This window comes from Syngnathus floridae, chromosome 15, assembly GCF_059516105.1.
Source record: "Syngnathus floridae isolate MCC-2025c chromosome 15, RoL_Sflo_1.0, whole genome shotgun sequence".
Taxonomy (NCBI): Eukaryota; Metazoa; Chordata; class Actinopteri; order Syngnathiformes; family Syngnathidae; genus Syngnathus; species Syngnathus floridae.
Window position 1 is genome coordinate 5,232,193 of NC_142427.1, and position 12,036 is coordinate 5,244,228.

A 12,036-nucleotide genomic window follows, 5' to 3' on the forward strand; every position below is an offset into this window, starting at 1 on the left:
AACCCATTTACCGTCACGCCACAAAGCAACTCATTGAGATGGTGACTGCGGTAAGACGAGCATTCCGATCAACGCTATCTGCAAAGGCACATCTGCTGCTGATCACACAGACAGACAACACACAGGCAGACGCCACATCTGTTATGTCATGGTTTTATTCACTCAGTCTAATTAGAAGCTCTTAGAAGTGTTCATCTTCACCTGGTTCATATGAGTTTGATGTTTACAAGGATCAGTCTGCTCAGGAAGAAAGCTATAGGGACCACATTGAAGTGAATTAAATCAATACCAGTCTTCCATGTGCCAGTTTCTCTGTTTCGTAATTTTCTACCTACGTGGAAGAATTATTTTTGAAATTTTTTGGTCAACCGAATGTCATGGCAGACTTAGAATTAGATGTCGTTACAACGTACAAGTGTACCTTGGGAAATTTCTAGTGAGTGTATTGTAAACTCGACTATTGGTTCTCATTGTAATTAGAGGTTTACACAGTTCCAAATTCAAAACTTTGCTGGGAGTATTTGATTTATTTATTTTTTGGTATAAGTTGTCCTATACAATTAATGTCATCAAACCTGCAGCAAGATCTGAGCGTGAACTCGGTCGGGCAAGAGACCATTGGGGGAACAAACAAATATGTCCATTGGCTGCCCTCCAGGTTCTCCTTCATCTGCTCTTATGTAGGTCAGACTATTGAGCCTTTATAGTGATGTATCTACACTTCTCTCAAAAATGTTATTTAAGGGGGGAAAAAAGCGTCCTGAGAGGCTGAATAAGAGCATCTGTGAGAAATGACACTTTTAGAATTTCTCATTCATCTTTAACTGGTTTACAGAACCAGCGTAATTAGTCATGTAAATAAACATGGAAAACTTTTAAACTTTTCATTCAAGGCTTTATTTGGAATAAATATATTCAGACATTTCAGTTGTGTGTAAAAAAAGGGAAAAGGATTTTAAAGTATTTACATGAAATTTTGCACAGAGCTGAATAAATGTATACATAGTATACAGTACAGCCCATATAAGTCATCTGTTTCTTTTGCTGTACAAAGTGCAAAAGTTGCTAAATTAATAATAAAAAATAGAAAATCAAAGCCTGACTATAAAAGTATCCATCCTGTGGCAGGATGTTGTATAAGACATAGTGGGCCCTTTTCGCAAATATAACAAGAATATAATCGATTGACAAGATTTAACTGTGAGTGCACAGAAAGTGGTGCGGTATCTTTGGCAGTGACTGACGGTGACGAAATTGGGGAAAAAAATTATTTCTACAGCACAGGTATTTAGTATTGTTTGTGGCTTTCTCTGGAAGATGACAGGGTGGAAAAAGTGGCGTCATTTAATTAATACAGCTCCCTTACCGATTAGAAAAGGAAGAAAGACATCCGATTGTGATTTGGGATTTGTTATACTAAAGGATTAATTTGGATAATGAAAATGTTTTTTGTTGTCATTGTTTTCATGCACCTGGCAGGCTACACAATTGTCTTAAAAATACCTTTTTTTTTTTTTTAAATGTGACACTAAATGCGTTTCAGACTCATACGTGAGATAAATTGCTTACTAACATATGTCAACTCTTAAATAATTGAACTCTACAATAATAGAACCTTTTATAGTTAGCTTCATAGTAACGTTGTACAATGTTATTGTGCTGTCAGAAGAGGATTCAGGTGGTTTGCTTTAAATGGTGGGGAAAATGCATAATACCATCTATTTGGGCTCTTCTGTGCAAGTGTCTCGTGATGCAGGAGAGAGTGTGTGGAAAAGAGCTGTTGAATCAAGTTCAGTCATACTCAAGCTTTTCAAGTCTCTAGCAAGGCTTGAGTTTACAGAAGTCCAGCTCCTGAGGTTTGCGTAAGCCACTGCAGTGGTCCCTGGGAAGCAAGTGTCCCATTTGGGCTTTGCAGTGCAGTGGTCGTCTCTTAAAGCCTTTCCCGCAAGTTACGGAACACGAGGACCACTGGCCGGCGTACCACCCTGGACACGGGTCTCCGCAAGCTCTGGTGGCCGAGGGTCTTTTGGAAGGATCACAGTTCATTCCCGGCTTGCCGTCCGTCCTCAAACATTGCACCATCCGCCTTTGGAAACCATTGCCGCAGCTAACCGAGCACTCGTCCCAGTTAGCCGCTGTCCATTTCACCAGGAGGGGCTCCTCTTTGCTGTAAGCTTTCTTTAGAGTCTCCTTCACGCTGTCATCAGCCAGAACGCTGTTGTGGGATTTCACTCGCTCCTCCTTCTTCTGAGTCTTGTCCTCTTTGTTGCTCTGCCGGGCTATGTAGAAGGAGTAGCGTATGCGAGGGGGCGTTAAATTGCCCGCGCACAAGACTTCCACAGTGAGTGTCTCCCTCAGGGTATTTACAGACTGGAGGGTCTCTGAGAGCCCAGTGGTGCCGCTGTAGCGCAGCAGAGTGCCCTTAACAATGATGTCCCTCTCGCCGGCTGACACCACGTAGTCGCCATTCAGAAGATAATGACCCTCGCTGTTCTTCACCGCCAAGTAGTTGTCGTCACCCAACATTCCTTGGTAACCGCGTTGACGGATGTCGATGTTGGTTGCGCCCACTGGCAACATCACCACAAAGTTGTAGCCATGCCTGCATAACACCACACAGACAGAGTTATCTTGGAGATTCCTCAACAATCTTTTTTATGGGTTTCTACAGTATGCAAAGAGCAAAAAGGATCATTCTGAACAGGTAAATAGCTGGCCATATGGTCTATAGACCCCCATAGGCCCACCCACCCAATCGGCAAATTTGTCCAACTGAGGGATTACTGTACTCACATAGGCTTGGTGAAGAGTCCTGAGACCTTCTTGCAGTTCTTGTTGTCACCGCCGCAGATTCCACATTTGTTAAACTTCTTGGTTGATCCAATTTTTCCATCACACCCAGCCTTAATGCATTTTCCTTGAACGCACACTCCCGTAGAGTCCGGGGAACACGGGGTTCCATCCACAACCTGTGGTGTGCAAGTCAGAGGAGACCGCTCATTAAACGCAGCACCCAAAATGCGCTATTTCACTTTCTACATGGCGTGATTATATTTTTAGGTGTTATTATTATATGGCAATCATTTCTAAAAGCTGAGATGAGTGTATTTCCACAAAGTCGTGGAACAGGATGTGGCGTAAAATGATATTCGGTTCAGATGTTTCGAACACGCATGCAGCTGCTCTATGATTGAGTGCTACATGTCCCCTGAGTGTTCATGTCCTCTTAACTCAGTATGATGTAGTGTGAACTTTCTCTCACGGCTGCTCACACTCACTCCACACCCATATTATCTCAGGGAGATAAACCCCCCTCCATTCCTCTCCATCGTCCCATGCATTGCTGTTTTCCCTCAGAGGCTCACATGAATTCACATTGCTCACAAATGAAATCATTTTCGGCCACATTGTTCACATCCTTATACTTATCTTGATGCGGTAACGTTACAAGGCGTGTGGAGTGATGAAAAGAAATATACACTCATGAGTTTTGACAATCCTATTTGAAAACGTGGAAATGTAAATCTTAAAAGCCAAAGTTGAAAGGGATGACAGCCTGCCATTAGATAATGTAATGTAATGTAATGTAATCGTGAAAATCTTTTCAGTAAAGAGATGAACAGACTAAAAGGAAGCAGGCCCTAAAAAGACATTCAACATTCAATAAAGCAAAAAAAGGAAACCATTTGAAATGTAATAGTGCAAGGAAAAGGAAATAACACAGCTGTTAACTTGTAGGTTTGGCATGTAGTAAGTGTAGAGATTCGATAATGCGGTTACGACTACTGTGTTGGAGCAAAGTGTGGCATGTCCTGGTTTAAGATTCTTATGGTTTTCACTTCACTTCCCTCCCATCTGGTCCCAGCAAGAGACACTGGCTGCTCGTCAAGCTTAGATGCCTGTTGATCTGATTGGATAGGATGGATTCATGAAAATTCAAAATCTTGTCTAAATGTCTAAAAGAATAAATTGTGTTTTTTTTTTGGTTGGATTTATGAAACAAGTTGGAATCATACTAGCGGCGGTGATGGACGGGGCCTCCCTTGAAATATGCTTGCCCCAGATGCCAGGCCAAATAATTGACTTTATTTGTTATTATAAGATTTTGATTTATTATTTTCAGACTTTTTTTCCAGGATTCCTTTCCCATTTAACTACCTCCAGTTTGTAAATCTTTGTTTTGTTTTGCTTTGCGGAGCCTCTTGCCCCCCGAAGAAGAATGTTTGAAGGGAGACACATTTATTGTGGTATTTGTGTGACCTTCCTTCCTTCCTTCCTTGTAATGAATATATAGCTTCTTACCTTCTGTGCCATAGCGTAGAAGTAGCCAGTTCCATTGGCCCTGCAGATGAGTTTACACCTGTCTTCGACACTCACTCCAGAATACTTGGGCACCCACACCACAGAAGGGGCAATATGGTTGCTGCTGAAACTGCGGCCTCTGGATTCACACTGCTCTTCGCGGTAAGTCTTGCCTGCACAGAGACGAGAGATGGCGCAAACAAGATGAGGAACTGGAACCCTCTTAAGGAGGAAACTTGATGTAGTTTTTGAGCAATTGAAACCTGTAGCAGGGCAGTGGTTCAGGCTGCAGGAGCGGTACTTGACCCGAACCCCTTGGCAGTACTTGCCCCCATTTGAGGGAAGGGGGTTGTTGCACTCCCTTTTGGCCAGTTGAACGCCACCTCCGCACGTGCGTGAGCAGGAACCAAACGTACCCCACTTGCCCCATCGACCATCCACCTAGAAAATACACACATTGGAATTTGTTTGTCTGAGTCAGTCCTCTTGTCCCTGAAGTTTCTTAACCCTTACCTTTAAAGTTTGCTCTTCTATGGGAGAGCAGATGCCTCGGTCACAAACTTTGCCCTCTCCGCAGTGGGTGCCATCCGCCCAGGGGAAGTGGCGAGTCATGCACACCAACTGGCCATTGGACTTGCCTGTGCACCACAGGCGGACGCACGGCGGCTGCATGAAGGGACAGGGCTTGGAACCTTCACCAAAGGCAAGCTCGCACTGACGCTCCAGGAGGTACGATGCTCCAGGAAGCACGTTGGGCAGGCCTAATGGTTTATGGGGCTGGTCCAACAAACACTCCCCTGGAAAAAATTCTCATCATCAGTTCTTGACTTGAACAACAAACGTTTTATTCCACCAAATGGACACAATTCCGTGAGAAGTTACTCGAGACCAATCATGAATTGGTGGTGGGTGGCTTGCAGCAATGTACTATGAGAAATACCACACAGAACCCCACCCCGACCCTTCATCTGTAAGCTCTTGTCGGAAATTTCTCCCCTCACGCTGAAATTAAATTAATTACAGTGTAAGTATACTTCCCAAACTTTCCAATTGGTTTTTAATAGCTTTAAATGTTCCATTTAGTGATACAAGTCAAATTAAGCTGAGCTGCAGTTTCAAGAAAGGACACTCAGGCACCTTTCCAGGAACTAGATAATAATAGGAAGAGTTGGACCAGCAGGTGTTTGGAAAAAATTAAAGGTTATTATCAATTGAAAAGAGATTCCTGTAGAAAGTTTTTAATCACTCCTGCCTGCGGAAGGAATTTACCAAAATGCATCAAATTGTATAGCTTAGGATGTTAGCAGGGAAATTGTCCTTTTGAAAAGGCCACAAATGGAGCAGCGAATGTTAAATTGCTTCCTCCTATTACACTGCAAATTTAAATCATTTGAAAAAATGTTTTCATCATCTTCCAAAGCGCATTGCCCAAATCAATGTCTGAGGTTGTCCTGAAAATAATCATGGCCGCAGCACGGCATGTGTAAACTGTCTCAAACATGCCGTGGCGTGTCTTCAATCTCCAGGCTGCTCTGTCAGTGAAGATTTATGAGCGATGGCACCAAGAAGCCGTGTTACAACATTATTAGACTTAGTGTCAAAAATGTGGAGAAAAGGGTCATTCTGAAGAAACCCAATGCAATCCTGACTGGTTCTTGCTCTCCAGTTGTCAGAGCATGAATCAAAAGTGTCTACTCAACCTGTATGGGAAACACAGGCTGGTTAAAGCTGCGCTCTCCAAACCACTGTGGTGACGCTCCTCCAAACAAAGCCACTAATTTGGGACAGATGTGGAGCAGTTTTTAAAATAAAGCTTTAGCATCACTCCGAGGCCGAGCTCTGTGGTCTGGGATGTTGGAGAACAGTCTGGGTCCATTTTTGCTCTTCGAAAGAATGCATGAATGCAAACACTAAGCCGTGTATTTAACTGAAATGATTGTACAGATGAGGAGAAAAAAAAACAGCAAATGTCCTTCACTGGCAATGCTACTGTGAACAGAATAGTCATTCGTAAGGAACATGTGTTTTATGAATGTGATCATCATTCAAATATTTCACTGCCTGAAGGGCCATTAAAACAGCTTGTGATCATTTCCACTGTTGGTTTCACATCAATCCAAAGTGTTTGGAGAGCAGCGCGCATAGAAACTCACCGTGTCCACTGTCCAGAAACTCGGTGATGATGGCAGCGCTGCAGGGTGACCACGGGCTGGTGCGATTGATCTGAATGAGCGTGGGAGACATCATGTGGTTGTCCTGCAGCTTGCCAAACACGTCCTCACAGGCCTTCACGTTGTCATGCGGCATGTTGAAGACGTGTCCTGCAGAGAGGGAACCCGATGACACATGTTGTCTTTGACTTTGTTTATTTTGCCAGTGTATGTGTGCTTGGACTGGCACCAAAAATTGTCTCTAGCATTTTGACTTATGCCCACTGGGCATCTGTCCTGTATTCTAAATGGCCAGTCCCGCCCTGATTGTCAAATGATACATTTTTCATTGGTGATGATGGTTTTTTTTCAGCAAGCCCCAATTCCCTGGTGGCACGCCGGCTAATGTGTGATTCATTAAGCTGGTATGGCTCACCGAGCTCGTGAGCTGTGGTGAAGGCCGAAGGCAAACCATCATCTTCGATCACGGAGCAGCTCCTCTTTGGGTCGCACATGGTGCCAACATCGGCCATTCCAAGGGTGTCGCATGTGGAAGCCCCACACAAGTCCTGGACAATCAAACATTCAAATAACAAATATAAAATATGATTCAAATTATTTTTCCGCCATTTTATGCACTTAGCGTAGTTATTGGGACTCCTTGGAAAATGTGAAAATAGGAGCAAAAAGTATTGAGAAAGTCGGGCCCCTTTGCAGTTACAGCAGTTTGCACTTTTCTGGGAAGGCTTTCTACAAGATTTCAGAATGTGTCTCTGGAAATTTTTGTCCATTCATCCAGATGTCTGAGGTCAGGGGTGACTAATGTTGGACCCGAGAGGGGGCCTGGCTCGCAATCTCTGTTCTACTTCAATCCAAAAGTTAAATTATTCCACACAAAACTCTGTGAAAGAATCCTTCGTTGTTATTGATTAAGAAATGTGTCTCGAGACTTTTGTCAATCGTCCATATGATTGATGGAAAACTCCCTGGCAACAAGCGAACTGGCCCAAAAGTGTGGAAGATATTTACAACAGATTGTTTGTTTGCAATCCCAAAGATGTTTTTCTACTCAAGACGGTTTGTTTAAACCCCGTCTGTTTCCCTCAATATTTGTTTCTTGTCCTGTCAGAAGAGCAAACTTTCTCTCTCCCTCTGCTGTTAAATGAGACTGACTAGCGTTAGGAGCACATGGTCCCATGTGACGTCATGGCACTGGTCTCCAATCATTGCATTTTCTTGCAAGAGCAGTTTCCAAATGGCCTTTTTCTGTCACCACACTATTCCAAAGTCTAATCTTAGCGAGGATCCATTCGGAGCACTTGACTGAGCCTCCTAATCACAGGACAAGTCGACAACGTTAACCACACAGTACCGCCCGGCTGCCTACTCCTTCTTGCTTTGCATACACTCTCTAAGGAGAAAAAAAAAAAGGCTCGGGGCAGCTGTTGCATACATAGCTTATGTACACCTTCATGACATTTTATGCTAGAACAAATTTTTTGCAAATAAAGAACTAAACCGAAATTATTCGGCGGTGCAAATTAACTCCAGATGTGTTCATGAGATGGTTTGGTCATTAGTGAGAAAAGAAAATAGAGGCAAGAATCAAAAAGGGGGCTAAGGGTTGATTCTCCGCAATGACCTACTTCCCACATCTGTCATCTCATTTTGCCTTTTTGGTGTATTGCCGCAACGTAAATACAATTTGCAAGTTATATTTGAGAAGAAACATGTCAGTGTTTCCATGCCTCAAAAGCCACCTGGCTTTTTGCTATTTGCCGGAAGTGAGACCGATGGTACCTAAAGTATTGTGGTGGAAAATGCACACAGCCAGTAATTCAACTCTTTAAGCAGACAGGAAGTATGAAGTGAATGAATACGGATCTGCTTACATGATGTGGTCTGACTTACAGCTGGGAGGAAGTGGAGGTTTCTGACTAGGATTGAGCAGGTGGGGCATAAACTCCATGTGACGTAACAAATGTGAACAACCTAGATTATACCTCCTCCTCCTGTCTTTCCCGTTAGGTCCCTGTTTAATTAGGAGCAGGCAAGTTGGGGGGGAGGGGGGGTCACAGCTGGAGCAGGAGAAATGGGAACGGCTATGAGAAACTACCAACAGGGGCACCCCAGAGGGTGCTCATGCTCTGCCTTGGTGAAGTTACAGGTGCATTTGTAGATCATGTGTCATGTATTCCTAATTCTGGCCTCCAAACCAGATTCAAAGTTACATTATGAGGCCATGTGGGCTCAAAGATTGGTGGAATTGAGGTCAAGGCTTTCACTTCATTAACACCAAACAAATCCAGCCATGTATTGTGTGCATTGCTTTATGGACTTGGACAAATTACTTATTTACAGTAGGTAATGTATCTTTGATCAGCAATGCCAACCATGTATAGTAACAGGTAGAACAATTAAACGTGCCTCCACTAGATGGCAGAAGGTACCATTACAGTGGTGCCTTGAGGTGCAAGTGCCTTGACTGAGGAAATTTTCAAGATACGAGCTATTGCAAACGAGATTTTTTTTGTCTTGACATATAAGTGCAATTTATTGAAATGTAGCCCACCTCCATGTAATCAATTTTACCTGTCTTGTGAAGAGGATCGCTGTGTCCCAATATTCTGCATGCTTGTCGCTGTTCTTATTCATCTTTTTTTGCCAAGTGCAAAAATTCCGGAGCGTCAGAGCTGCGTTCCCGGACACTTTGGGTCCTTTGTCCACATCGGATATAACCAAAATCTTCACGACGACTATGTTGATGGAGTTGAGGATACTCGGATGCTTGTAGAGCCTGGCCGCCACTGACATGAGTGTCAAGAGGTAATGTTTGAGGTCGTTTCCGTGGAACTCAGCCATGGTCTGGTCCGCCACCACCAGCGTCTCCACGTACCTGGGAACCGACGCAAAGCGTTTGCTTCTCCCCGTGCCCCTTAGCATGGTTTCAGTCGCATTGTTATCTTCAACGGTCTTGTATTTCCCCAACATCTGCGCGACGTGATGACTTATGTCACTGTTGACTGCGCACCTGGAAGTGGAATTCGGCTTCAGGTTGCCGCTGTTTCTGCGCCGGATGACGTGCGCACCGCTTGCGCTCGCGGTGGCGTTACGCACCGGGCTGATAAAATACTCCCAGCCTTGGTAGCCAAATGCACCTTGCACGCCCTTACACAGGCTTAAGGCTGCATACGAAAACCGGTCAGCGTTCACATAGCCGGAGTAAAAACAGTGACTCAGCTCAATGGTGACGTCCGTACCGGAGAGCCACGGTGCGTCTTGGCTGGACACATATGGGCCAATGAAGTTGGAATCTTGCCGTAAATCCACCACTAATTCCTGGTGGAAAGCTTGAATTCTTAGCACACATTTGCCGTGGAGCGCATCCACGTCGTTGTCATTATACTGCTGTTGCGTGTCCAGGATGAACGGGAAGCAAAGTTCACTTTCCATGCAGCGAACCAGTCTGGATAGCGATACCACGACGTGGAGCAGACACGTTGTTCTGACAAACATGACGATGTTTGCATTCAACTTGGAATGCAAGGACCAAAAGCTCAGGGAGAGCATATCCAATGTGCAGGCGTCTTTCTACAAGAGTGTAAATTCCTCCTGATCCTGACCCATTCCCGGCCTGCACCTGTGTGCTCGCTCCACTGCTGCCTTCAGTGCACTTTATGCATTTTCGTCTTGTGTGAAATGATGGAAACTCTATCTCACTTTTGGAGGGGGCAGTCCGCTGGAGGAGACACTCATTGGATGCAACGTGCTCTTCTAGTCTATTGTCGTGGACAGGGCTGAGTCACTAGACTAGAGGATCCAGTCCAGTGCTATAAACATTCTAGTCCTCCATTCTCGTGAGTATGACAAGGAGTGGAGCTTAAGATGTTGAACTTGAATTAGAAAAAGTTTATGAAGAAATCCTCAAACGGCTTTCCATAACGAATTTAACCTTTTTTTTTCAAGAACTAGATGTAAAACTATTGGAAATATGCGCCACAATAAACAGTCATTGTGCTAACGCGCTGAAATGTCAAAAAGTGGACTTATAAATTGGCTATTATTGGCTACTACTCATACCTTTTTGACACACAGAGATCTTTGTAATGACAAAGTCATTGACACAGCTCTGATGCAAGTGCAGCTATTCCTCATGTTGTGACGGTTGTTTGTTTGGCATATTTACCTCAAGAATGTTTCCAACTTTATATTTAATTCACCAATTCTAAACCAACAAGCACTGGCTCAAACGCCATCATGGGTTATTTCTTGAACTATTTCAAAAGCTGTCGTCTGACCTCTAGTGGTCAGTTGAAGAACTCCTCCAGAGGAACTTGTTCTGTCTAAGTGCAAATATTGTACATTTCTCAAGTGGAACAAGGTCGAATGACATAATGGCTATAAAGGTTTCATTGGCCAAAACTATCTTGGCAAGCATTGCATTGTTAGTGATGTTCTCTAAAAATAAAATATATGTGGCTTTGATGCTGAATGGCATTGCGACATATCAATGGCAAACAGAAAAGAGAGTCGCCTTTGTGATGTAGGCCCTTTGACTCCACTTACTTGTCTATGTCTCACTTCCCAGTCTAGCAACATAACTAAGATGGATTCCTACCATGTTTTGGCACAAGTGGGGCAGGGTTCCTTTGGCCGAGTTCACAAAGGAATGAAAAAATTTACAGGCCAAGTAAGTTGATTTATTGTAGTATAGGTAACTGGAATGATTCACCCTGGTTTAGTCCTCTCTTTGTCTGCGTACCCGTCAGGTAGTAGCTCTGAAGTTCATTCCAAAGATGGGACGTTCCAATAAAGAGCTGCAGAGTTTAAAGAAGGAAATCGATATTATGAGTAACCTTCAGCATCCTAACATTGTGAAGCTTTTTGACAGCTTTGAAACTGAAACCGAGGTACGTTTCTCTCACACACCCTAAACATGTTTACTACACAAAAGCTGCTTCCTGCTTTTCACAGGTCATTGTTGTGACCGAGTATGCTGAGGGTCAGTTATTCCAGATCATTGAAGCTGATGGGAGCTTACCAGAAAGCCAGGTAATAGAGTGCCACACATAATCATGCCCCTATTCCAGATGACGGAATTACCTTTCATCATTTTGCTTTCCCCAAGGTTTGTGAGATTGCCTGCCAACTAGTGTCAGCTCTGTATTATTTGCACTCCCGCCGTATTCTCCATCGAGACATGAAACCACAAAATATCCTCTTTGATAAAAACGGTGTGGTGAAACTGTGCGACTTTGGGTACGTATATGATTTGACTTCCATTCTTCTTATGAGACGTTACAATTAAAATGATGTCACGATTTCTTGACTAGGTTTGCTCGGGCAATGAGCATCTCCACCATGGTGGTGACTTCAATCATGGGAACGCCACTGTACATGTCCCCCGAGTTGGTGGCGGAAAAGCCTTATGACCACACAGCCGACCTCTGGGCTCTAGGCTGCATTCTTTATGAAATCCACACAGGAATTCCACCGTTTCGTGCCGATTCCATCTTCCAATTAGGACAGCTCATCGTGAGCGACCCCATCCAGTGGCCAGACAATATGAGCAGCGCGTGCAAAG

The 12,036-nt window shown here is 43.9% G+C and overlaps 2 protein-coding genes across 4 annotated transcripts in view; one reads left to right on the plus strand and one right to left on the minus strand.

The window, feature by feature from the left end:
• LOC148386007 (serine/threonine-protein kinase 36-like) overlaps positions 1-12,036 on the plus strand; it is a 33,202-nt gene that overhangs the window by 16,315 nt on the left and 4,851 nt on the right. For all 3 annotated transcript variants that reach the window (XM_088398594.1, XM_088398596.1, XM_088398593.1), the window contains exons 2-6: positions 11,041-11,142; positions 11,195-11,362; positions 11,427-11,504; positions 11,581-11,711; positions 11,786-12,035. In XM_088398594.1, the coding sequence (XP_088254720.1) occupies positions 11,041-11,142; positions 11,195-11,362; positions 11,427-11,504; positions 11,581-11,711; positions 11,786-12,035 (729 nt within the window). The remainder of the gene's footprint in view (positions 1-11,040; positions 11,143-11,194; positions 11,363-11,426; positions 11,505-11,580; positions 11,712-11,785; position 12,036) is intronic.
• On the minus strand, positions 1,390-10,336 carry LOC148386008 (A disintegrin and metalloproteinase with thrombospondin motifs 15-like). The gene is made up of 8 exons (XM_088398597.1): positions 9,045-10,336; positions 6,889-7,021; positions 6,456-6,623; positions 4,816-5,099; positions 4,566-4,743; positions 4,303-4,475; positions 2,794-2,969; positions 1,390-2,602 (listed from the first exon to the last, which is right to left on the minus strand). The coding sequence occupies exons 1-8, from the start codon at positions 10,020-10,022 to the stop codon at positions 1,819-1,821; spliced, it is 2,874 nt and encodes a 957-aa protein (XP_088254723.1). The 5' UTR covers positions 10,023-10,336; the 3' UTR covers positions 1,390-1,818.